At 40.9% G+C, this 26244-nt stretch overlaps 2 protein-coding genes across 31 annotated transcripts in view; one reads left to right on the top strand and one right to left on the bottom strand.

Moving 5' to 3' along the window:
• Positions 1 to 2891: 2891 nt before the first annotated feature.
• LOC136442125 (spectrin alpha chain, non-erythrocytic 1-like) overlaps positions 2892 to 26244 on the bottom strand; it is a 92021-nt gene continuing 68668 nt past the window's right edge. For 16 of the 30 annotated variants that reach the window (XM_066438782.1, XM_066438761.1, XM_066438757.1 and 13 more), the window contains 14 exons: positions 25740 to 25855; positions 25013 to 25076; positions 24408 to 24520; positions 22381 to 22398; positions 21606 to 21668; positions 20289 to 20343; positions 19447 to 19488; positions 18897 to 18991; positions 17944 to 18045; positions 17494 to 17547; positions 16913 to 17059; positions 16099 to 16246; positions 6812 to 6960; positions 3974 to 4089 (listed from right to left, as the gene is read on the bottom strand). In XM_066438782.1, the coding sequence (XP_066294879.1) occupies positions 6826 to 6960; positions 16099 to 16246; positions 16913 to 17059; positions 17494 to 17547; positions 17944 to 18045; positions 18897 to 18991; positions 19447 to 19488; positions 20289 to 20343; positions 21606 to 21668; positions 22381 to 22398; positions 24408 to 24520; positions 25013 to 25076; positions 25740 to 25855 (1152 nt within the window). In that variant the 3' untranslated portion in view covers positions 3974 to 4089; positions 6812 to 6825. Of the gene's footprint in view, positions 4090 to 6811; positions 6961 to 16098; positions 16247 to 16912; positions 17060 to 17493; positions 17548 to 17943; positions 18046 to 18896; positions 18992 to 19446; positions 19489 to 20288; positions 20344 to 21605; positions 21669 to 22380; positions 22399 to 24407; positions 24521 to 25012; positions 25077 to 25739; positions 25856 to 26244 lie in introns of all 30 variants that reach the window. The other 14 variants (XM_066438785.1, XM_066438783.1, XM_066438778.1 and 11 more) reach the window with 9 other exon arrangements.
• On the top strand, positions 7297 to 10515 carry LOC136441460 (skin secretory protein xP2-like). The gene is made up of 3 exons (XM_066437748.1): positions 7297 to 7478; positions 8208 to 8665; positions 9914 to 10515. The coding sequence occupies exons 1-3, from the start codon at positions 7448 to 7450 to the stop codon at positions 10190 to 10192; spliced, it is 768 nt and encodes a 255-aa protein (XP_066293845.1). The 5' UTR covers positions 7297 to 7447; the 3' UTR covers positions 10193 to 10515.

The raw sequence follows: 26244 nt of genomic DNA on the forward strand, positions 1-26244 counted from the left end.
AGCAAGCTCTTTCCAAATGCCTGAGCTTCAGGAAATGACCTATATCAGTATCTGCCATCGTTAGTATAACAGTTCAACATATCGAACGTTTCCTTTTATTGAAGCAAGGAGAATAATGGGCTACTTGAATATACTAGTACTCAGGCAGGACCCCGAATCATCTTAACTCAGACTCAAAATCATTCATACCCATGAATTTTCACATTATGGCTGATAATTTACTTGGCTGATCTGCGCTTCTTAGATAGACAAAAAAGCTTTGTGCTTCACCTCGGCCGAGAATGACTGCTTTAGTGATCTTAGACTTGTTTCGTCAATCTAAAAATAAATAAATAAATAAATAAATCTAATTATCTTTATCTAAATCTTCTCCTTCCTTATTTTGCTAGCTACAACCAAGAAATGATCCGAGCGTTCACCAGGGTCAACCATGCAAAATAGGACCAACAGCTACTAGACAGCATTCCACAGTTCCAGATTCATCTACGTGTGCGGCGAAATTCTTCACCCCAATTCCTTGCAAGAGGTGCATCTGCAACCAACTTCATCCCAAGAAAAAATTGTCATGACTTATGTTATAATGAAGTTAATTGCATATTCATGCCCCACTGGGGCTAAATGCAGTAAGTTATATACAATAGAGTGATAGTACAACTATGCTATGTAATCGTCTAATATCATATAATCGATCATAAATTACTACTAGTATTCTGGAATGCGTTAGGCTTTCGGGATTCTTCTAGCTGGACTTTCATCCGTCCAAATCGCATATTGATATTAACATGGACACCTTTTGCTTGTTCCTAGAGTAGCGTGTTTCTCAACAGCAAGAAGCCTATACGGGAGCGGGTGTATGTAAACTTACGATGATGACACTTAAGCCGGCGTCACAATAAGAAATCCAGCTCGGCCGACGTGTTGGCGAGCTTCAAATGTGCATTTTCAGCCGAAGTACGGCCGACGTCCTGTCGATTACGCGGGCTTCGGGCGATTTTTAGAAATAAAAGTTGATCCAAATATTTGCCTTTTACCAGGTTAATCGATACTGATTTCGTCCATGTCCAAGAGATGGTACCATCTCATGGGGGATTTTTAGTTTTAGTGTTCGACGGACGTCCTCAGGATTTTCATTGGAAGATACGGTCGACGCTCAGGCGATTTTGACATTCGGCGAGCTTCGGGTGATCTACAAATTCGGCCGACGCTCGCATGGATTGTGACGCCGGCTTTAGGACACACTAGGACCAACCTCTTTATATTATAATTCGTGAAGAATTAATATGTGGAAATTTAAAGTCAGTTTAAGAGGATCTTCATATCATTTATGCTATGTTAGCTTGCTGGAAAAGCGCAAGTGATTTTCAAACATTTGAAAAAAACACGTATGCTGCTCAATTATAGAAGTATAACCAAGCAATCTCTGTCATAATGTACTATTCCATTAAGCACTGAATCTAACTTCTATAATGTCGTTTCTAAAATCCTTTCTGGTGACTTGTTGCGGATGATCTGATAATAAAACTGCATAGTAATACCAGTTGACGTCTCATTGTCATTATGTGCCCCAGTATGCAATTCAGTTAGCCAGGTAGCTACAAAATACTTTTGGAATAAATTTTTCGTTTCTCCTTAACACATGTTAATTTTCTGAGGATAGAGTTAAAATTAAACCTGTTGATGAAGCCAAATACCACAATCTTCGTACACTTAACCTAAGCAGACACGCAAAAATAAAACCACCTGCAGCCCAGGATTTATCCTCGTTCTCACTTTTAAAATGGAAAGCTTTGTAATTCTCTTTTCACATTATTGGGGGATGGGTCACATTCAGAACCATTTATGTTTTCCTCAGACTTCCTGGCCTTCTGTAGAATTATTGTTTTCTGTGATATCGACCTATTGGTTCTCCTTTTTTAAAAATCCACGATGAGCTTGATCTTAGATCTAGCTCTGGTAACGCCACATCAATTTCATTTGTTGCTTCTCATGATCAGACTTTTGTAAAAAATATTGCTTAATTGCATGCATAAGACCAACATGAAAACATGAGTCTGAGGAGAAAGCAAGCATCTCGATACACAGTTTCAGGATGAGAATGCAGTTATCAGATGTAAGTCCCCCTCTTTTAAAATATTCACTTAAAAGTCTGTGACCCAAGGGAAATTTACAGTTACAGTTTATAAGTGGATATCTCAGTTGACTTGCAGCACCTTGTAGATCTCGCTGCAACCGAGATATTCGACAGAGCACTCGAAGAATTTCGATTTAAAAAAAAATTGGTTACACCTCGTGTGTTTTGTTTTCACTATCTTGTACGTTTTGCATGATATTCTCATTAAAGAGTCAAGGGTAACACAAATCCAATTCAGGGCGCAGCAAGGCCATCAATATGCCGCCGGTCCAGTGAGATATGTACCGGTATATTACTATTATAAGTTTATTGCAAGTTCTTGCCCGTAGGCTAATTGCAAGTACATATAACATGAAAGGACGGAGTCATTGATAACAATATAGCATGTGACTTTTCTAGTCTAAATACCAACACTAAATTCTATCTTATTTGGGTTTGACTTCTTTTTCCGAGACAGTGGAAGACGAATGATCCCACTTTTATGATGTGTGGGTTTTGTGATGTTAAGAGATGAGTAGTTTTCTTTTTGTCTATTAACTTGGAGAAATTTGGATGGAATTTGGTGGCCTCATTAAACAGCGCCTTTCTTTCTTGATCGTAGAAGGGGCAACTTGAAATAAAATGCGTTTCGTCTTCCACCGTGCTTGACATGCAGTATTTACAAGTTCTTTCGCACATAGTACTTTCCACTGAGTCAGACTAAATGATTAATCGTTCTTTTAAATACACAATACAAGACACAAGAAGACAATAGCCTGGCTCCGGAGTAATACTACTTTATTGTGCTGTCAGCATGCCACGCAAACAACAGTGAACAGGAGTGGGCCACACAGTGTGCAAATATCGGGAGAAAAAGCACAAGCATGGAAACACTTCTTGGTGGAAAACAACCAAAACAATTCAAGTACCAGAATTCGACAAATGTCTTGACACGTATACAACTTTGTTCGGCTGGTATACAACTTGTCTCGACTTGTATACAACGTGTATACAACGGTTGATACTACAATTATGATAACATTAAAGGACTGGTACTACGTATATTCAAACAAGCTGGTTTACAATCATTCTCTTCCAATTACAATTTTTCCTCAAGTTCTGAGCTCCTTGCAAAATCCCCAGTGATGACATAGATGGTATCTTACAGCGGCTTCAGAAGCTACAATTTGTATATAACCAATCCTTAATGCGATCATAAAAACACACATCTAAAACTGCAACGTTTTGCAGACAAAGCTCACAAAATGGTCTGACGGAAACGGCAAGGAGACTTTGGTTATTGTAAAGTCTCTGCTCTGCTGTTACAAGAGCGTTTGCAAAGTTTAAATCATAGCAAAGAGTACAACCACACATAGTCTCCCTATTGGAGATATAAACTACATGTATTTGGATTTGCTTCAAATATTCTATATTGTTTTGACCTGTTATAACATTTGCTATTTGTAATAATCATTCAGTTCTAGCATATGCAATTTTTATCATTCATTATCAGTAAAGCAAGTTGGATATACTAGTATGGATTTTGAATTACTTTGGTTGGGTACCTATCCTTGGGTAACTATATCGTTAACATTGGGTTATTTCAGTAACATACCTTTTCATTACTTTGCAGTTACTAACTACTTGTATTAACTTTTTGCTACGAAAGTGTAGTGGCTTCGTGAGGCAGACCTTTGCTATTAACTGTGCAATGGCAGCTTCCAGGCCAGTACTAAGACGGTAAAATGTAAACACACACACGCACACACAACAGCACAATAAGTCTAACATACTGAGTAACTATATAGGTAGCATAGCGGGTAATACATTGTAAGGTTAAACTAGATTGAGGATTAGTTGGTGAATAGGGACTGGGTAAAGTCTATGTAGTCGAGCGCTCCCGTGACCTCGTGACCTCTGTTGTCGACGTACGGTTTCATGCGGAGGATGCAGTATTCCGCCTGGTCCTTCGTCAGGTTCTGGAAAAGGCGAGAAGATCGCAGTCAGAGAAGTGTACAATGTCGTTGTACATTTAGTTCATTCACGGGTTGAAGAAGAAATGATCCATTTAGTGTACAACAGCTTTGGCATGTCACAAACAATTGTAATTGAATAAATTTTATTTGAGCACACTTCAGAATTAAAGAATGTTGAGGATTTTATGTGTTTTTTGTAGACTGGGCCCCCTTGAAAAACAACTCAACAAAGTTGACCGGGGCCACCCAGCTGAAAATGTATTAATATATCGATAAATAAAAATTGCAATGATTTTGACAATCACAAGATTTGGCTTTACAACCCAACATCAGATTCACTTCAATACTTTCTGATCAAATAGTAGATCCATATATTTCTGTTAATCTCCAAGCAGATCTATCAGCAGCAAGGCAGTATCAAAATGGCCAAAGAGTATCCAAAGCCTCCTCATTTGAAGAATGGAAAAGGATTTTTAAACAAAGACTTCTTTCTTGATGCTCTTTCAAAAATGGATCATACTTTTTCAGTTCAATAGTAAAAGGGGAAAGAAGGGGGGTTGTGCAGTCGACAAAGTGCAAATGCCATCTTGGTCCAAAATTCTCCTGTAATAAAGAAGTTATAAAATTCACAAACATACGCTGATTCATATTTAGACTTTTGGAATATAGTGCTAGGCGTGCAAAAAATTGTAAAGGCAGTGACTGTCACAGCAAATACTTTCTGGCAGTGCTAAACAAAGTTCCATTCAAATGAGCTAAAACATAATCATCTTTCCGGTGTCATACATAAAATGACTTTAGTGTTAATTTGTGGCTGGGAAAATGCTGCATACACCGACTGTAGTACTACACAAAAGTTGCTGCATGCCCAGTTTTAGTGCATGGTTAAGCTCTGGCATGTGCACTTTGCTGCAATACATGTACATGTAAGAAGAAATCTTATGTGCAAATTGAGAACGAGATGTGCAATACGAAAAAATTCTTCCTGACAATTGTAGCAAAAAAGTGTTTATACGTCAATTAATACTTCTAATAATATGTATACATGGAAGTGCTGCAGTATACAAAGACTGAAGACAAGCAAGCAAGCACAAAATGCATTGCCCAGAAACAGAAAACAGCTAAGAACGGGCATGGCCGGCAATTAATAATAATACATGGTACGTCACTGTCACTGTAAAGAGAATACATCACAATCACATTCACGTCAATTCCTTATAATCACCGGAACGTCACTGGAATCAAAAACACATGCGTGCAAGCATTGAGAGTGATTGGTACATTGTATATGGAGTACTTGTATGTGTCAGGAAGAAAGTGACATTTGCTAAAGACAGAAGAGGCAGAATGATACATAGACTGCGCTTGAGTTCAAGGCTATTTCTTGTTGACATTTACAAATCTTTCATGCTTGCCAATACAGCAATTGTTTTAGATGTTGTTTTGATAATACTTTGTCAAGAATTTGATACTGGAAGGGTATTTCTCTGCTTAGGCCACACCAATTTAATTTCTTGGTTAACAGGATTTAAAAAAAATGCTAGATTGGAAACTCAACATGAAAACAGAATCTCAGAGGAAGTTTGTACTTTGGTGCACACAGTTTCAGGCTGTGAACAGGGTCAGGTACAAGTTTTCACCCCAGCCATCTGTTTTAATGATGTCCTCGAGCTAAAATTTTACCAAAAAAATCTGTTAACCAAGAAATTAAATTGGTGTGACCTTAAATATAAAATCTATAATATTGCATGTAGGAACCATGGCCCATCATGTCATAAGACGAGAGTAACGCTGCTGTTTATTTCAGTATTATTTTCCATTCCACCTCTCCCTTCTTGCAAAGAGTCCCCAGTACATCGATCATTTTGCTGTGTCTACTTGTGTGCCCTTTAGGTGACCTGTGAATTTGTGATACCTATTCATCCATGCTAATAATGCAAAACCAGTTACTTATTAAGTAGTTAGAAAGGTCAATTCACTCTTGCCTTGGAGCAAATAACATTCCAGAGATCTACTGAGTATAGAGTAGGATGGGGGGAGGGTGCCAAGCACAGGATGCCTGTCACTAGGGGGAGGGGGGCGCACACCCCTCAAGAGGAGAGCAGCTGTTGTACGGTATTTTGCCTTTTTCGAACATAAATGGAAGTCATTTCCTGCAACTTCAGCTCTGCATCTGGTCTACAATTTGTGAAATCTCTAGTTTTGAGCAAAATTATAGGCTTGGCTGTGGAAACATTGGAAGAAATACCCTAACTTTGAAAATCAATAGAATGAAGCTGGGATTAGAACAGGATGGAGGAGCGCCACTGTTCCATTCTTTAGGGAGATCCATGAATTTTCTACACTCAAGAACAAAATCCCATATGAGTCTTTAGAGTGGTGCCTTTAGTATTCACATTCTGTGTTTCATAGTGATTTGTGTATTTTTCATAAAATTTGAATGCTTAAACGCACCCCCAGTGTTAAGGAATGTTTGGCAAAAACCGAATCCTATTGCAAAGTCCCTTTTAGTTGAGCAATGTGGGAAGTAGACACAGCAAGTATAGCAAATGTACCAGGTGCGTGCAGAGCTACATACATGTATACAGGCTACACAAGTCGTTATAAAGTGTTGCAGGCAGTACAGAAAGACATAAGAGAGCAGGCGCAGATCAAAGACAGGAGAAGACAGGCCCGAGAAAGATTCTCAGAGACAGAGAGAGAGACAGAGATGGAGCAAACTTACGACAGAGGTGAAGGTCAGTAGGTGTTACTGTTAAAGAGTTTTTGGATAAAGTCTCTGTAGTCGTAGTGGTCGGGGACCTCTCGGCCGGTGGAGTCCTTCCACAGAACCATGTGTTTGACACAGTAGTCTGCCTGTTGCTTAGTCAGGTGCTGTGGACGAGAAGTGACACATGCCCCATGAAGTGCACAGGGAGAGAGGGCGAGATAGCTATAGGCGCGGGAGGGGGGAGCCAACCTTGCACTGTGAAGGGTCTTAGAAACGCCATTTGAAATTAACTCCTCTAGCCTAGAAGCCAGTCTTTTAAGCTTTAGTCCACTTTCAACAGTGACTGATCCACGGGACAGCAAAGTTGGAAGCAGACTAAAGCTAAAAAGACTGTTGGATTCTAGGATAGGACTTTTCTTCATTGTACAATTTTCCATTCTTTGAGAAACACATTTTTCCTTGCATTTCGTAGGGAAAATTTGGATGATCCTTGTGCATGATACTTGTCATGCGCAGCTATAGGTCCGGAGGGATCACGTGATACATTAATACTATATAAGGGCACGCGGAAGGAGACAAGTGTCACTTGCAAGCCAGAGGTCCCCAACGCCGGACGGAGCTTGGCGCCGTCCGTGTCCTTACCACCCAGAAATGTCCAAGAAACCACGTATGCCAACGGGAGGTACGTTTTTGCTCCCGCTTGGGATTTTTGATTTCGAACCAGTAACATGGGTTCTGAGACTTTAGGACACTGGAAGACGGAGAGCTACGTCGCTGCTTTGTTCCCCTGTTCATTTTGAAATACGTGGTAGAATGCTCGGTGATAACCTGTTTGACTTCCCCTCTTTTAGTTTTTTTCAACGACAGGAAGAATCAAGCGGTAACTTGGCGTCCCTGAACTTTCCTCGTGGTTCTTTCGTCGTTTAGACTACTCGCTCAGGTATGCGCCACCGGTGCCACGTTGTCTTTGTTGCATGCTGTCCCCCTTTGTTCTTAGGAGCGGTTCACCACCAGGTGCACGTGATGAGTTGTCTGTCCTTTGTTCAAGCACCGGTGGAATGCAGGAGAGGCGCTGTGGAATTAGCGCTTAATTTTTAACAAATGTGTTTTCCCTTGAGGAATTTCAGGACTCAAGCGACGTACGGCACTCGTCACAGTTTACAGCTTTAGCTGGGCCGTTCGTGTTTCTGCTCGTTACGTCTTCGTTTCGGTTCTCTGGTAAAGTTGTTATTTGTGGATGAGTGGTTGATGAGTGATGGTGAATCAGTGCACGAATGGCCCGAGCAGCTCATGTTATCGTGTCGATGCGCACCTTTGAGCGCCGAGCAGAGTGGTTGAGTATATGAGTTGGTTCTTTATCACGCGTGGTATTTCGTTAGACATGGGCTCACCTTTCTTATTATTCATACAGGCCTAAACCTTCTAGCGCCGGCTTCACAGGGCGCAGCACCACCACCGCCGGCTTCACAGGGCGCAGCACCACCACCGCCGGCTTCACAGGGCGCAGCACCACCACCACCGGCTTCACAGGGCGCAGCACCACCACCGCCGGCTTCACAGGGCGCGGGACCACCGCCGCCGGCTGCACAGGGCGCAGCACCGCCACCGCCGGCTTCACAGGGCGCGGGACCACCACCGCCGGCTGCACAGGGCGCAGCACCACCACCGCCGGCTGCACAGGGCGCAGCACCACCACCGCCGGCTGCACAGGGCGCGGCACCAGCCCCGCAAGCACTTCAACTGGTCGGACCACCCCAGCCGCTGGGCCTGCCCCAGGCACCTCAGCTGGTCGCTCCTATCCAGCCGCAGGGCCTGCCTCCAGTGCCGCCTCAACAGACCGCTCCGGACCAGAGTTTTAACGCACTCCAAGTAAGTTTTCGTTGGTAGTGATGTTGGTTGCACTCACGCCCACTCTGTGCTCCTGACTTCGCCCTTCTTCTCCGCTCCTTCTGAATTTTGCCCCAGGTACAGCCTCAAGAATTGTTGTTTGTTCCCAGGTACGGCTCCGGCCGCGGGATGAAACGAATTGTTGTTTATGTTCCCAGGTACGGCTCCGGCCACGGGATGAAACGAATTGTTGTTTATGTTCCCAGGTACGGCTCCGGCCGCGGGATGAAACGGATTGTTGTATGTTCCCAGGTACGGCTCCGGCCGCGGGATGAAACGAATTGTTGTATGTTCCCAGGTACGGCTCCGGCCGCGGGATGAAACGAATTTGTTTATGTTCCCAGGTACGGCTTCGGCCGCGGGATGAAATGAATTGTTGTTTATTTTCCCAGGTACGGCTCCGGCCGCGGGATGAAATGAATTGTTGTTTATATTCCCAGGTACGGCTCCGGCCGCGGGGTGAAATGATTTGTTGTTTATATTCCCAGGTACGGCTCCGGCCGCGGGATGAAACGAATTATGTTCCCAGGTACGGCTTCGGCCGCGGGATGAAATGAATTGTTGTTTATTTTCCCAGGTACGGCTCCGGCCGCGGGATGAAATGAATTGTTGTTTATATTCCCAGGTACGGCTCCGGCCGCGGGATGAAATGAATTGTTGTTTATATTCCCAGGTACGGCTCCGGCCGCGGGGTGAAATGAATTGTTGTTTATATTCCCAGGTACGGCTCCGGCCGCGGGGTGAAATGAATTGTTGTTTATATTCCCAGGTACGGCTCCGGCCGCGGGGTGAAATGAATTGTTGTTTATAGTCCCAGGTACGGCTCCGGCCGCGGGGTGAAATGAATTGTTGTTTATATTCCCAGGTACGGCTCCGGCCGCGGGATGAAATGAATTGTTGGTTCCCAGGTACGGCTCCGGCCGTGAGGTGAAATAAAATTGTTGTTTATGCTTCCAGGTACGGCTCCGGCCGCGAGGTAAAATGAACTGTTTGTTCCCAGGTACGGCTCCGGCCGTGGGGTGAAATGAATTGTTGTTTATGCTCCCAGGTACGGCCCCGGCCGCTGAGTGAAACGAATTGTTGTTCATGTTCCCAGGTACGGCTTTGGCCGCGGGGTGAAAGGAATTGTTATTTATAGCCCCAGGTACGGCTTTAAGCCGCGTGATTGAAATCTAGCACGTGCTCAATGGAGGGAAAAAGGTGTGACCACTAGGTCTATCTGTGTTTCAGGAATTACTAGCGCTTAAGGTGGCCAAGTGGAAGAAAGGCTGCGGTTACCATCAATCCTACGGAGCCCCAACCTACACAGGCGTAGGGAGGGGCACCTGGGGCTCCCGGCAACCCCCAGCTGCCCAGCCACAGTTCGCCTACCCGTACCCGTCATCTGATACGATCACCCCAAACCAATGTAGGATCTGCAGGGGGTTTGACCACTTTGCTCGCGTATGCCCGTCCCGGGGACAAAGGAGGGGCGGAGGCCGCCGAGGCGGTCGCAGGGGCAGATCATAGAATGTTATTGTGTAACCCCAGACGAGGAAAGTGTGAATAGAATAATAATATGAAAGATAAGGGGAAAACGGATCATTTGGTAACGATGTGGACCGGAACGGATGTTGATTGCTCTTAATTAAATAGTATCAAATGTGCATGAGAAAAGAAAAGAAAAAATATATATATATATCTGTGTACTTACCCTGTGTGACAGTTTAAAAGGTACTTAGTGTTTTCGAATCTGACTGAAGAAGTGGAATTTTCGCAATAAAATTGATGTGTTTGTTGATGATCTTGAGACACACTGCACGTACAGGTCAATAAAACATGGTTCAACAGTACATTTCGCTCGTTGTCATGTGTACATTAGCTCCTAAAGTTTGCCCCCTCTTACGTTAGGGTTAAAAAGTCAAACGTGGGTTCACGTGTATGTAGCTAGAGTATTATAGTGGCTGCTAACTTGGCGTAGTTGAGTCCCTTAAAAAAAAAAAAAAAAAATTTCTTTAAATCGTTATAAGCACTGAACAGTTCAGCTAAAGAAATGTACGAGACGGGAAAGGGAAACGCTCCTATGAGAATGAGATAAATAAGATCACATAGGTAGAAGATCTTCCCGTTTGCTGATAGTGTCATTAATATAAGGTAGCACTGCGACCGTTTCGGCTATTCAGCAGGTGGAAACGCTTTTTCGAGATGCTAACTCAAAACGTTGTAAAGGGTGATCGTCGTAGAAACCTTGGGACAGACATCCTAAGAACTGCACTTGGAAAGTAATACAGAATAAGTTTTCTCTGGCCGGGATTGGGGTCTATAATGAACCCAGGGGTGTGTGTGTACAATAAAAGGTCGTCATTACTTAACTGATCTTAACTCTGACACATGGTTTAACCTCTTGATATAATGATGGCACAAGTTTCACCATTTTGCTACTTACTCCCCCTGTAGCAATTTCCACCACAAGTACACCCTATTTTACACTATCAAAGCTTTAGAGAAGTCTACAACTGCACAATAAAAACGTCCACGTGGCCTTGTAAGGTATTGTGTATCAGGGAATTCAAACAGAACAGGTTGTCAAGTTCACCATATCCTTTTCTGAAACCCATTTGGGATTCCACCAACTTTCCTTCTACTTGGGCCCAACTGTCACGGGAAGCGAGTACGGGAGGGATACTCAACCACCTAACCCACACGACACTAATCCGGAATATCCAATAGATAATAAAAATTTCGACACGAAATCATTCAGTAAGAAATCATTTGGGGGTAAAAATCGACAACACGACTGTAAAACCTACAACGTCATGTTCCTCCCAGGTCTACCATGTCCCGGAGTGGGAGATGCAGTACCCCTTCCGTCCGCTCGAGCCTTACAAGGAAGGCCTGACCAAAGACGTAGGGTGGATAACGCGATCAGGGACAAAGGCAACCATCGCCCCCCAACCCTCAACCCTAGCCGTATCCCTAGGAACTACCTTCGCGTCACCGGACAACGTTTTATTTAGGGACCCGGACACTTTTTCGAGCTCTAAACAGGTCAGACACTCAGCTGCTACCACGTCTCTTTCATAAGATCGACGCAGCATTCGGACTCCACGACACAGACCTAATGGCCTTACCGTCGAACGCCCAGGCAAACGAACAGGGTCAGAAGCTGAAGTTCTTTAGCCCGTATCCGACAGATGGTGCAGACGGGGTGAACGTTTTCACTCAAGACATCTCCGACAGGAAGGTGTATGTTTTCCCACCATACCATCTCATACCAGCAACGTTAGCTTTCCTGTTAGAACAGAAAGCCGACGCCACCATTGTAGTGTCTGACTTCACCCCCAGATTGTTCTGGTACGGTGGCCCATCGTGCAGGCGAAATCAAGGGCTTCCATGTTGGTGGCGAGAAAGGGCGACATAGCTCTAGCATATCCACAAACACAGACCGGAGCGTCATCACGACGCCACAGACGCCGGGGGATATGGAGGGAACGACCAACCTTCTACGATCTCTGGGCTTTTAAGCTGTAGGCTGCCAAGAACAGAAGGCAAAGATAGACACTCAATTAGTAATGGAGGCGCTTGATGGAAAATAAATAAACAAATAGAAAAAAGAATATGAGAAGACAGTACAATAAAGATGCTAGCAACCTTTACGCATCCGTAGTCTTTTCTCCCAGCTAGATAAGTTATCGAAGAAGAATAGTGGGATGATAGTAAAATAAGTAGAATAAAAACAAGTTGATAAGTACCATCCCTTTTCTTGGGCCTGAAAACCTCTTATCTATGTATTCTTTTATACACAATCTTCATGAACGTATCACGCGTCATAACACATAATAAAACGATAAGTACAGTTAGTGTTATACATAGCTGTAGGTAGGTATATATATAGGTAAGTACTGGAAGTGTTACGAATACATATAAAATGGGATCCGCTTTGGCCCCACACAGATCCTAAACACCCCCAGAATCTGGATGCCAGCGGAACAGTGTGCACGGTGCGGCTACCCCAACGATTTCACCTTCAGGTATTGTCAACAATGCGGAGGGTCAAGACAGCCTGCAACCCGGCAAGGGGAAGACCGACCTCTCCGGGTAGACGAAGCTAGGTTACAAACAAGATTGCATGAAGTACTAAACCGCGCAAAAACCACAGCCTACGAGACACAAAAAGCCGTTTTGGCAGACAACCTACGACTTTTCCTCCGATCATTGGCATTGCCTAAAACATTGAGTACAGCTTCACCAGAAGATTTACTAAAATTCTTGATCTGGAAGGACGAGATGGGGAAGAAAACACTCCACAATGCGGGCTGCCCGTACAAAGTCGAAGAGAAAAGATCGACCGCTAGACAATGTAACTGTCCGACTAGACTGGCCTACAAAACGGTCGACTCCTATATCGGAAAACTAAGGGCCATCTTCAGCTCAGAGGGCAGGATAGGGGAGTGGGACCCTATAGCGGCCCAAGGCAACCCGGCCACTAGCCCACTTATGAAAGCCTACCTGAAGGTAATTACACAGGAACAACTAGAGGCGAGTGTCCCCCCACAGCAGGCAGTCCCGATATTTCTGTCGAAGCTAGCCAGGTTGGCGACACATATAGAAGGAAGGTTAAGGAAGGAGAACTCGCCAGTGGCCGCGTTCATTTTGGCTCGGGACCAGGCCTTCTTCAAAACACTCTTCTTCTCGGGGGATCGGGGAGGAGATCTATTAAATGTAAGAACGGACGACGTCAAAAGACTACCCTCGGGAGGTCTACTGTTTAATCAAGTGTGGGGAAAGACCCTGAGAGGAGGAAGGACAAATATGTTCGCATTAGAAAAAGTGAAGGATGAGACAGTATGTCCAGTCAGAGGGCTAGACCTGTACATCGACACAGCTCGGCAGTTACAAGTGCCGTTAGATGGGATGTTTCTCTTTCCGCCCACAACAAAGGAGGGGGAGATTGCCAACAAACAAGCAGCAACTAGTACAATGGAAGCAGCGCTGAGAAAGTACTTAAAAGCTCTGAACGACGACGACGGGGAGACCATACACAGCTTTCGAACAGGCTGCGCAATTACACTAGCAATGACGGGTGTTCCAAAGCAGCAAGCCATGGAACACATCGGATGGTTCTCGGAACAGACACCCACCTATTACACAAAACTATCGAGAGTAATGGGAGTGGGGGGTGTATCAGCAGCCCTAGCCTCAGAGGAGGCGGAGAAAGCGGTCCGCGACTTTGAAACTGCCAATGACGTGAGACACGTAGAGAAAGCGTTTATAACACAGTAAGGCCGTAATAAGGCGTAGTGATAATCGCATCCACAAGTTCACAACATGACCAAAAGACAATATGGCCAGAAAAACAGAAAAGTGGAATAAAACAGTACACAGAACACGAGGTACGGGCCATTCTTTATGGAAATACGGATAAAAAGGGGAGAAGAACGGGAAAAGGATAAAGGATAGAAAATGGGTAAGGGAAGGAAGAAATAGCAGAAATAAGGGACCGGTATACGAAGGGTGTGCCGAAAAATAGAAGAAAGCTAATAACCGGATGGAACGATGGCGGAAGACGGCAATCTCCGCATCACCCATTCCGGAGGACCGATGGCTACGCATGACAAATAGGAAACTACTTGTCATGCGCAGCTATAGGTCCGGAGGGATCACGTGATACATTAATACTATATAAGGGCACGCGGAAGGAGACAAGTGTCACTTGCAAGCCAGAGGTCCTCCAACCGCCTGACGGAGCTTAAAGCGACCCACCCACCCAACCCTGACATTTCTGGGTGGTAGCAGGCGCCCGCTAAGAAGCGGCCGCCATGCCCTACTTATCCTTTAGGCTCCAGACGGCAATCTCCGCATCACCCATTCCGGAGGACCGATGGCTACGCATGACAAATAGGAAACTATTCTAGATATTCATGATTATAGCATAGAAAGAATAGTGCTTAATTGAAAACAGTATTCTTTTTTTGGCTGAGTATTTTTCAGTATCTTTAAAGAATGATTCCAAAATTTTGGGAAATAAAATCATCCATATTTTCTTTTAATTAAGTTTTATAAACAGGGATTTGTGGAAAACAAATGGATTTTATAAGACCCTTGAGAGCAAGGAAGATTCCATTGCAACAAAATTAAAATGAAAAAAATAAAAAGGAAAATGAAAAGATTTGTAAAGCTGTGCTGCAGGTGGATAGATGGCGGTTGCATTACAGGGTGCGGCCACTAGGGGGAGCAGCTGGAGTAGGAAACTAGTCTAGCATAAAAATGAATCATGACTTAATTCATGGTGGTTGTGCATGAGAAAGGGTGTTGCTGCACATGTAATACACAAGATTTGCAAAATTAATCTATAGTGGTGGTCAAATTCATATCTTTCCATGGCGGCCAAACTTACATGTAGATCTAGCAATTGTATTTCCGTATACAAAATCATGTCGATAAGCCTTGTAATTTGAACACAAATGATTTTGCTTCTCACAACTTTCAATGGGGTTTGAAAAGAAAAGGATTTTAACCATTTTCTGACGAATGTCAATAAAAATATGCAAATTCTGTGTAAACATGACGGAGAAAGGCGCAGAGTGCTAGGTTGACTAAGAAAGCAGGGGTAGTGTGTATGGATGTCTGTATTCTAAGGGAAGCCTTGGGTGGGTGGGTGGTTAAAGCAGGGTTATATAATAATAGCAAGATTTAATACAATATACACTTAGTCTAATGTTACAATGTTAAACAATGCATTAGTGACGTCTAACTTGATTTACGAATAATTCGAATTCATCATGCTGTTAATATGGTTACACGTATATTATATACACGTTAACTTTATAGCATCTACACTTAACGTATAACGATTTTGTGATCAATCAGAAAAAATTCAAGCATGAAAATACTTTGCATTTCCTGATCTCAACACTGTTTTCAACTAAAATACAGATTTTCAAACTTAGGTCTTTAAAGTGATTTTGACGACTACTAAATACAAGACAATTTAGTTGATTAGTTTGCAGAACATTGACATTATTATGTGTCTATCACCAAGGAATTTGACATTTTGATACATTGTGCACGTTGCATAGACCACTGTGAGTTCGGTAAACAATCAGTAGTGATTTGCAGGTAAGTTTTTTAATATATCAAGTGTTTTTGAGAATAAAAAGAGTGCATCTTGTTACTTAGTACACAGACAGTTGATTCAGTGTTAGCATTGTGTTCATTTTCAGTCATAGAAATTGAAAATGGATGCATTGTGTACTCATATATCTGTATGTATAGATGCATGGTTGGCATTTTAGAGGAATGCCACCAAAGTTTAAGAAAGAAGATTGGAGAAAAAAATTAACAGATCATCACAAATGTGCATTTCTATCATGATTATTTCTGTTGTTAGACAATGAAACTAAAGATCGTCCAATGATTAGGACCGTCGGTCTTACCGCGTAGAGCTCTTCCTTCGTGACATAAGGTTTGCCCTCCGTGGCGATGGCCCGGAAGGCGTTTTCCACCTCCTCGCTCGTCTGAACGTTCTCCGTCTCGCGACTGATCATGAAGGCCATGTACTCTTGCAGCGACACGTACCCATCCCTGGCAGACACAGAAAAAATATCAGTACTCTGCTGATATATTTTCAGCAATCATGCAATGCTTTGGCAACTTTTCTGACTTGTAAACAAATAAAGAAATATGTAAGAGAACATGCTGTCTTAAGATTGATCAAAAAGGACATGTACAAGGCAGTGACACTTAGCCCATTTACAACAGAAAGAAAATACTTGACCGGTGATGACATAGTCTGACAAGGTTTTAGCTACTTTTCTGACTTGCTGACTAATAAGGCCGTACAGATGGCAGACTTCACCCCCTTACCAATACTGCTTTGCAACTTTTCCAGCCCCACAGACAAAAATAGCAGCACTAAGGATGCTTATCCAAACTGTCATTGACAAGAATCTATGTCAGCTTTTTCCGTCAACAGAATTTTGAACCACACATGTAGGCTGTCCAAAGAACGTCCCCAATTTGCTGCCATATTCAAACAACATAAAACATATCTAACAGGGGCTTTGGAAACGCATAAGAGCATGCAACAATTCTAGGATACTAGTTAAGTTTACAAAAGACTTAGTACATGTAATATGAGATGTGGAATTGTGTACAGATCTACCAAAAGGTGCCCCAATGACCCCGAATGAGGTCCAGGAATAGTAGAGGTGGATAATGAGATGAGAATATCTAGCATATCTAACAAACCTATTGGGATCGACGGTGTCGAGTATGGCGTGGAACTCTGGGTCAGGTTCTCCCTCCTCCACCATGGGCAGGTCGTAGCCCAGCGAGCGCAGACAGGACTTGAACTCGTGGTGGTCCAGCTTCCCGCTCTTATCCTTGTCGAAATGTCTGGGAAAAAGACAGTAACCAGTGCCGTTACTCTCTGCCAAAGTATAGTATCATAAACTACAACTCTGTGTTTGTATATAGTGGCATGTTGGACTATGCTAAGTTAGGTAACACCTAGCAAGTAAGGCAGAGCTGTCATCCTCGATTGGAGTAAAGCATTGACACTTTTTTCAAGGTAGTACTGCATCATCCCTTCTCTCATTTTCAGCACGTGGGGTCACCCTTTCTTCATCACAAGTGTCTTGGGCTCTTAAATGAGATTAAATACCTTGATCTTGATCTGTTACTGAGCAACACCCCTAAGGTGCATGCAATACCTGCATGACACTATCCATACACAAGACCTATGGCTTTACCACCCCACCCCCCTCTGAATGATGAACCAAAGCAGGTTTCGGAAAAGGAGATGTTCACAGAGAAAACTTTTTACTCACTTGAACATCATGCTGAACTCCTTGAGAGCCTCCTCGGACACTCCCACTTTGTTCCTGGAGAGAGAGAAAGGTGTATGTTAAGCCTATTTGTCTGTAACTGTTATTCTTTTATCATTCTTATGGACCGAGATAGTGCCTGAAATACAATGTAAATAAAAAGAGGAGGTAAACAGCCTTGTTGAGGCCGTAGGGGCAGAGGTTAGTTATCCACTGTGTCTAGGGTACGGTATTAGAAGGTGGAGCCCAATACTCTCTTTCCACCGCCTTTTACCTCACCAACCAAAGTCAGGTACCCATTTTTACACCTGGGTGGAGTGCGAAAAGTCATGTAAAGTGCCTTTCCCAAAGACACAATGTCTAGCAAGGAATTGAACATGCGACCTCTCAATGTCGCTAGCTACTCGGACATTTGATGCCACAATGACAAAAAGCATAAGGAGAGATTGTTACCTGGCCTGTATCTGTTGCTCCAGGTTGTGACACATGCGCATCCCCAGTTGGTCCAGCTGGTCCCACTGCTGGGCCAGCCCGACCGTGCTGTGCTCCGTGTACCTGCCAGGGGACAGTGCAAAATAAAATATTTAGCAAAAAAACTTGGACCAAAGCTAAAGCTACACAATCATTACATAGTACACATAATGTACTTGTGCCTGGTAAATATCTGTCATCAAGTAAACAATAATTATGGTAAGAATGGATGACCTTGAACTAACAACATGGACAAGCTAGTAGATGAATCTAATATTGTGTACAGACAGAAGTAACCTACAGGGCAGAGATAAAATGTACATCTACAAAACTAATGTAGCATTCTTGAATAAGGTAAGACAGTTGTCGTCAACTAAGGGTATTACTAAGTACATTGTATAATGTTTCTTCACTGGCTGATAATGCAATGGGGCTCTAGTTTTTGGTTAGAGCACACTACTATTATCAACATAATTGTGTAACATGCTCTTTCACATGCTTGAGGCAAAGCCCAAAAACGAGACAGGTCAGGCTTAATGTCCTCATCAAAGGAGAGTATTTTCAACTTCTTATTCTACATTTGAATTACACTTTGTACTTGTCAAGCTTTAAATTGTTGCAGTGTTATACTAATAATGCCTACTTATTATCATCATACCTAGCTTTGCAACATTGCTGTCATTTTTTAGACTCTACCTTTAGTTAAATGTTCAGGTTTCAGTTTATTCAGTGCGGCTAGTTTGCTAAATTGAGAACCATTAAATCCTGAGCCTGATTTTTTCATTCTGCAAATTTGCAGATTGTTTAATTTTTTCTTCTGCAATCTTGAAAATTGCAGACTGCAGGTGGGTATTTCTAACACTGGTAAACTATTATCGACAGAGCTCTCTGTGTCTGTCAAGTGTTACAGATCTAGATAGAGATGTCAGTCCCACCTGTTGTCCAAGATGAGTCGCTCCTCCATGTTTGCTCCCAGGTCTTCCACCTTCTTCAGCTGGGTACGGTGGGTACGGATCTCCTGGCACTTTTGCTGTGGGCCAGGGAAACATTTTCTCAAAATGCTGGACTTTTCTTTGTATACTACACTGTACATGTACATGTATGGAACAACAACCATGTTTTTCTTTACTGCCAAAGATGGCAAAGTGGGACAAGAGCTTTGTATGAAGGATACAACAAAAAGCTGTCAAAATTCTATAATACAATACACACAATGAACATTGTATACAAACTGGTGGCTTAAACGAAGAAAATAAAGTTAGTTAGAACTGTTACTAAAACAGCATTTAGTACCCTCTTAGTTAACACTAACAAGTTCCAAAACCAATTACCAGTACTTGACTCCATAATCTGATTAATAAAAAGTACAGGTTTATTGGTGTGTGTTCGACCTGTCACAAATCGAGTCATATCAACATCTGTTACTTTCAACAATTTTCAAATCGCCGGAACAGTTTGTGACGAACCGTTGGCCAACAGTTTTACCTTCATGAGCTCCAGCTGGTGTTCCAGGTTGCTGGTGCTTGCCTACCACAGAAACAGTCATGGTAACGTTTGAACATTTCTCTTAAAACAACACTGGTCGGACCATTGGCACTTGATTTGTTGATCAGAGATTGATTGATTTGAAATAGGTTTTTGAATGGATTTGCATTAAATCATTGACTTATCATGGATCATTCTGATTGGTTGAAAGTAGTGGTTGTATCAATCATGGGTCATTCTGATTGGCTTAAACCAAAGTGTACTTAAATTATTGATCACACTGATTGCAATGGCTGACAATTGTCCTTCAACAGTTGATCATTTTAATTGGCTCAAAATTGTACTTGTAATGAATCATGATCATTCTGATTGGTGGGGAGATGTACTTGTATCATGGGTCATTCTGACTGGTGGAAAATTGTACTTGAATCATTGATTATTCTGATTGGCTAAAAATTGTGCTGGAATCATGATCACTCTGATTGGCTGAGAGTTGTACGTGAATCATTGATAACTCTGATTGGTGGAAAGTTGTACCTGAACCGTTGATCATTCTGATTGTCTGGAAATTGTGCTTGACTCATTGATTCTTCTGATTGGTTGAGAATTAATTGCACTTAAATCATTTGTCATTTTGATTGGCTAAGAATTGTACAGTACCTAATCTTCGATTTGCCCTTCCCATTAATCATACTGAAATATTTGCTTTCAGCTTCAGTTTATTCATTCATGATAAGACTTATATTAGCCAGTATGATTCCCAATCAGTTCTTAGCAGAACAAGTTCCTTTCATCAGCTCTGCTTCATTCAGATTTTTTTCTTCTTTTTTTTTAGTTCCTACCTTGGTTGCCTCTAGCTGAGCCTCCAGAGATCCAGTCTCTTCCACCATAGCAGCCCTGGAAATTAAAAAAAGAAAACGGCAAAATTATTTCCTGCCTCTGTGATATCAAGAGAAAGTTAGTCTTGTCTATTGTGACATCACGGAAAATTACCACCAGCTATTGTGACATCATGGAAAATTATCACATGCTAGTGTGATGTCAGGGAAAATTATCACATGCTATTGTGATATCAGGCTGTTATACTGCATATTGTGATGTCATTACACATTATGCATTGTACCAGCTATTCTGAACCAAAGTCAAGGTCTTTGCAAAATAAAAGGTTTTCTTGATGAATACAGATATTGTCACATTCTGACACAATGATAACATAAAAACTGTAGTTGACTTGCACGAAAAAAAAAAAAAAAATCAAACCACACTGCATGTGCATGAGCAAAAGCAATGACATTGATAAAGCATTAAATACCATATTAAGAAAGCATACTTGAGATGCAAATGAAGCAAGCTTAGTTGCAAAATCATTATGCACAAATGCACAAAACAGAATCTGGTAAAAGTCTTGCAGAGAAAAAGTAATGAGACAAGTAAAGTTATGTAAGGGACTATCACATGGATTCTTGAAGCACACCCGCCACAAATACCTACATTAAGTGCTAGTGCCTCTTCAGAATGAAAAGCCTTTCACAAGGCTTTTATTAATGAAATTTCATCAGGTTGGCAAATAACTGAATAGCAAGGTTCTTTTATCCACAACCAAGTATTTTACAATACAGTGGATCATCATCAAGTATTTTACAGGAGCCGACGTTTTGACACCTGTCTGTCATCTCCATCAGGGCTTTATCATTGCTGTTGAACAATATTACATTTGGAACGCATCATCTCACCATTGTCATCTCACCATTGTTGCTTAACAGTATCTAATTAATGTAACAATACTTCACTTTTGGGACTGCATTGTCAGCAGTAACACCTAGCTTCAGTGCACTGAGAACCAGTCAGTATTGCCCTGATGAAGATGACAGTCATCGAAACGTCGGCTCTTGTAAAATACTTGGTTGTGAATAAAAAAACCTTCAGTTGCTATTCGGAAATTTTCTTTGGTCACTTTTTTGCCTACATTGTAGTTGCACTCAGGGCAGCAAGATTTTAGAGGTTTAAAATTTCTGTTGCAAGGTTTTAGAGGTATACAGGGAAGGTTGCTAGCCCTTTGCTCAACCAAATAAAGACCAAAATGATTGTGTATTGAGTCTAGAATGGGTATTTCCATGGATAGTCCCTTTAAAACAAAGAGAGATGGACAGGTGTTAAACCTTTGAGAGCCTTGCCCATCTATGAGGCGTCGGTACTTTTGGTACGGACCGAGTAGTTCAATACTAGACAAGACAGGAAGAGACAATGGAGATATCAACAAAGGACAACGACAATAGAGATAGAACAAAAGGTTAACAAAGACAAAGAATGAAAGGTGCTAACTAAAACGTTTTATGCCAAAAATTTGGGTTACACGATTATCATGTAAATGAGGAATACAAAAGACATTGACACACTGAAACTTGTATGAGTTCAGAAAGCTTCTTATATCATTATAAGCATTTTTGAAATGTGTATTAGCTGAAGAAAATGCCATAAATAATTGTATCAAAGTCATGATTAGGACACAGAATGCACACTGCAAAATTTAGCAAAAAGAAATTGGAACGCTGAGGAAAATGTATGCAAGGTTTCCAATTAAAGCACAAACACTAAAACTTTCTAAAGGAAACTGTGACCAGTATTTCAAAATCTTTGGGATAAATTAAACCAAAATGAAAATCAAAAAATAAATATTTTAGCTTTAATCTAGGGACTGGAACATTTCAGACCAGACATGTCGACACTAGTCGCTGTAAATCATTTTTGAAAACATCCTAAAGATTAGACAGTGACACTAGTACATGTATCAAGTATTGATGCAATAGTTTCTGCTTTTTTGTTTCTCAAAATTAGATGCATATTGATAAGATTTCTGACTTGGACGACAGTTAAGTAACATGTAGGACAACCATGAGCGTTGATCATGCAGAAGGAAAGGAGAAAGATATTAACCCGTCCAGGAGGTAGGCCCTTCAGAGTCCATCACCGGGGGAGAGGGAGAAGAGGTGGAGGAAGAGAGGAAAAACTGTTACTAACAGTAACAATTACTAACATTTCAGTAATAACAGAAACAACAACAGTTAACTACTCAGGAAACATCTCTACTGTAAAGTCACTGCATATAATGTGTTTCCAGAGTATGAGGTGTGACACTGTTTTTTTAAGGACTGACAAGAAACAGTTAGAAACTGTTACTAATAGTAACATTACAATAACAACAGTAACAGTAACAACAGTATAGTCTTCAGGGAAGATCTCTACTGTAAGTTTCACTACCACATTGCATATAACGAGTACCCAGAGTATGAGGTGTGACAGTACTATTTTCAAGGACTGACATGAAAATGCTCCCAAGAATACAACACTGTTAAACTACATACAACTACGTGAACCTCTATCTACAGTTTAAAAGAAAGTACAAAGTGACATAAGACAAAGTACACATACATGCAGTATAACAGGTTTCAATATACCATTGTAAACAAACACCTTTGTGTAAAGACAGAAACAGCTTGGACTAACAAACATTTAAATAGTAAAGTTGACAAGGTACATATTTATCAGAGGAGTGCACATTTTTTTTTAACTTCATAGATTATTTCTGAATTATCAAAATTCATCATCCTATGCCAATCATATAATGCTTATCAATAATCAAGATTGTGGTAATGAAGTTAACTTAATGCTGTATGTTCTACATAATCCTCGTTCTAAATCTAATTTTTAGATTATCTTAACTTGAAGTTCATACAATATCTTTTTTCATCAAAATCTGTCATCCTGAGCCAATCATCTATTATACTAATAATAAAGATTGTGGGAATGAAGATAACTGTTAATATAATTGTATGTTTTACATAATCTTCATTCTAAATCTAATTTTAAGATTATTTTAACTTGAAGTTCATACAATATCTTTTCTCATCAAAATCTGTCATCCTGAGCCAAATGAAATATACTTTATAAAGATTGTGGGAATGAAGTTAAATTTAAGTTAATGTTTTATGTTCTACATATTAATCTTCGTTCTTAATCTAATTTTAAGATTATTTTAACTTGAAGTTCATACAATATCTTTTCTCATCAAAATCTGTCATCCTGAGCCAAATGAAATATACTTTATAAAGATTGTGGGAATGAAGTTAAATTTAAGTTAATGTTTTATGTTCTACATATTAATCTTCATTCTAAATCTAATTTTAAGATTATTTCAACTTGAAGTTCATACAATATCTTTTCTCATCAAAATCTGTCATCCTGAGCCAAATGAAATATACTTTATAAAGATTGTGGGAATGAAGTTAAATTTAAGTTAATGTTTTATGTTCTACATATTAATCTTCGTTCTTAATCTAATTTTAAGATTATTCTAACTTGAAGTTCATAGAATATCTTTTATCATCAAAATCTGTCATCCTGAGCCAAATGAAATATACTTTATAAAGATTGTGGGAATGAAGTTACATTTAAGTTAATGTTTTATGCTCTACATATTAATCTTCGTTCTAAATCTAATTTTAAGATTATTTTAACTTGAAGTTCATACAATATCTTTTCTCATCAAAATCTGTCATCCTGAGCCAAATGAAATATACTTTATAAAGATTGTGGGAATGAAGTTAAATTTAAGTTAATGTTTTATGTTCTACATATCAATCTTCGTTCTTAATCTAATTTTAAGATTATTTTAACTTGAAGTTCATAGAATATCTTTTATCATCAAAATCTGTCATCCTGAGCCAATGAAATATACTTAATAAAGATTGTGGGAATGAAGATAATGTTGTGGTATATTCTACATAATCCTCGTTCTAAATCTAATTTTAAGATTGTTTTAACTTGAAGTTCATAGAATATCTTTTCTCATCAAAATCTATCATCCTGAACGAATCATCTATACTTAATAAAGATTGTAGGAATCAATGAAGATTGTTGTATGTTCTGTATAGTCTTTGTTCTAGGACTAATCTTAATATTACCTGGTCTCCTGAAGCCAAGAGTGGAAGGCGTTGGCATGCTGAGCGAACTGGCGGCGCAGTTTGTCGTTCTCGTCCTGTCGCAACTTCTCCTTGTTCAACTCCGCCTCGCGCTCCTGTAATAGTCATCATCATCATCGTCAACACCATCATCATCATCATCATCGCAATCATCATCATCATCATATCACCATCATTATGATCTTATAATAACCATCATTATCATCATCATCACCATCATCATCATCACCTGATTTTCATGCAGGTAGCTTACAGCATTACATATTTTATTTTTCTAGGAATGTGATTTTGTTAACTTTTACATAGAAACTGCAATGCATGGAAAGACAGTTATCTAATATACACTTGAACAAAAGAATCCCTCTACAGCAAGATACGATATTCTATTCAATTTCATTCAATATTAGCATAATCATAGACATCGTGCTTTCCTTTCACTGTTATTACTGCAACTACAGTAGCAATTTCAAATTTATTTGCCAACTCTTTTGTCCCTTTTTGTTGCTATAAATTATTTTCTGGGCACTTTTCTGGATGTCAGTTTTAATGTGCTTGAAACTGAAACTATAATCATTGGGCTGCCTTACTGCAATGATGCGCTGCAGGTTTCTCCAGGTGTCATCAATGGCCTCAATAGTGAACCAGGTGTACCTAAGGGGAAAAAGGAAAACAACTGTAGAAACACCTCATACCGATAATGCCATGTTTGAACAACTATAACTTATAAGAGGAAAGAAATACAAGACACCAACAAATTCTAATAAACATATCGTATCTGCCAGTAATATACTTGAGAATCACAAGCCTTACATTACATGTATTTAATCAACAAATAAACAAGAAGAATGCATGGATAACAAAACTTGATGGGACACTTGCAGCTTAGGGCTGAGTTTCAGTACAAAGAGTACAATATCATGAATATGTCAAGACTGCCAAGTATATTAGACTAATACAATGTATATATCCCTGCAGTTCCAGAGCAAGGGGCCAAACCTACACCAGTTTTTCCTTACATCGCAAGCTATCTGCCACCAAATAATCAAGACCTAATCAAGACCATACATGTAACATGTCCAGGTCAAAAGATACAAGAAAAGGATGTCCTGCTACAGTACCAAGGTCAGGGGGCCCAAAATTGACCTGACCTTTGTCTTCCCAACACCTACCCACATACAAAATATCATTGTAATCCATCAAGAGGTTCTTGACTTATGTTGACTACAAAAATCCGGAAACACAAACACACAGACAGACTGACAAACCCAAAACAATATCTCCATTTTTCATGGGGATAATAAGAGGGGCACTTACGGGTTGCTTGTGACCTTGTAGCTCTTGATCTTTTTGTCCAGTTCGATCAGCTGTTGGTAGTCAGTTTCCGCAGTTGTGAGGGAGGCCTTAAAGGCTGCGTGGGCGTCTTTAAGAGCCTGGGGGAACATAAGAAGCGGTTACATGCATTTCCTGCAATGCAAGCTGAAGAAAAAATTGGTCTCCAACATACAACATTGTTTGTCGAAAAGGATGAGAATTATTGCCCCCCCCCCCCTCCGAGAAAAAATGTTGGACTGAGGCTACACGATTTTAAACATGTCCTTTTGCATGACACTAGATCTTGTGTAATCGAAATTATGGCATTTGAAACATCAGTTGCAAGTATAGCAAATTTCCAACAAACCATGTTGTTTGTGAGAATGAGGGAAAATTGTTGCCCCCCCCCCCTGAAAAAAAAATGGTTCACTCAGTCTAGTGTACTGTAACTAAATCATTTGTATGACGTTTATTTTGCAATAACACTCTTGAAACATCACTTGCAGGA

The sequence above is a fragment of the Branchiostoma lanceolatum genome, chromosome 9 (assembly GCF_035083965.1).
Source record: "Branchiostoma lanceolatum isolate klBraLanc5 chromosome 9, klBraLanc5.hap2, whole genome shotgun sequence".
NCBI classification, from domain to species: Eukaryota; Metazoa; Chordata; class Leptocardii; order Amphioxiformes; family Branchiostomatidae; genus Branchiostoma; species Branchiostoma lanceolatum.

What these genes read in the sequence shown, in the direction of transcription:
- LOC136441460 (XM_066437748.1), top strand. Translation starts at nt 7,448, where the DNA reads ATGTCCAAGAAACCACGTATGCCAACGGGAG. An exon ending in ACCACGTATGCCAACGGGAG is followed by an intron (nt 7,479 to 8,207) that starts GTACGTTTTTGC and finishes TTATTCATACAG; the next exon opens with GCCTAAACCTTCTAGCGCCG. An exon ending in AGAGTTTTAACGCACTCCAA is followed by an intron (nt 8,666 to 9,913) that starts GTAAGTTTTCGT and finishes TCTGTGTTTCAG; the next exon opens with GAATTACTAGCGCTTAAGGT.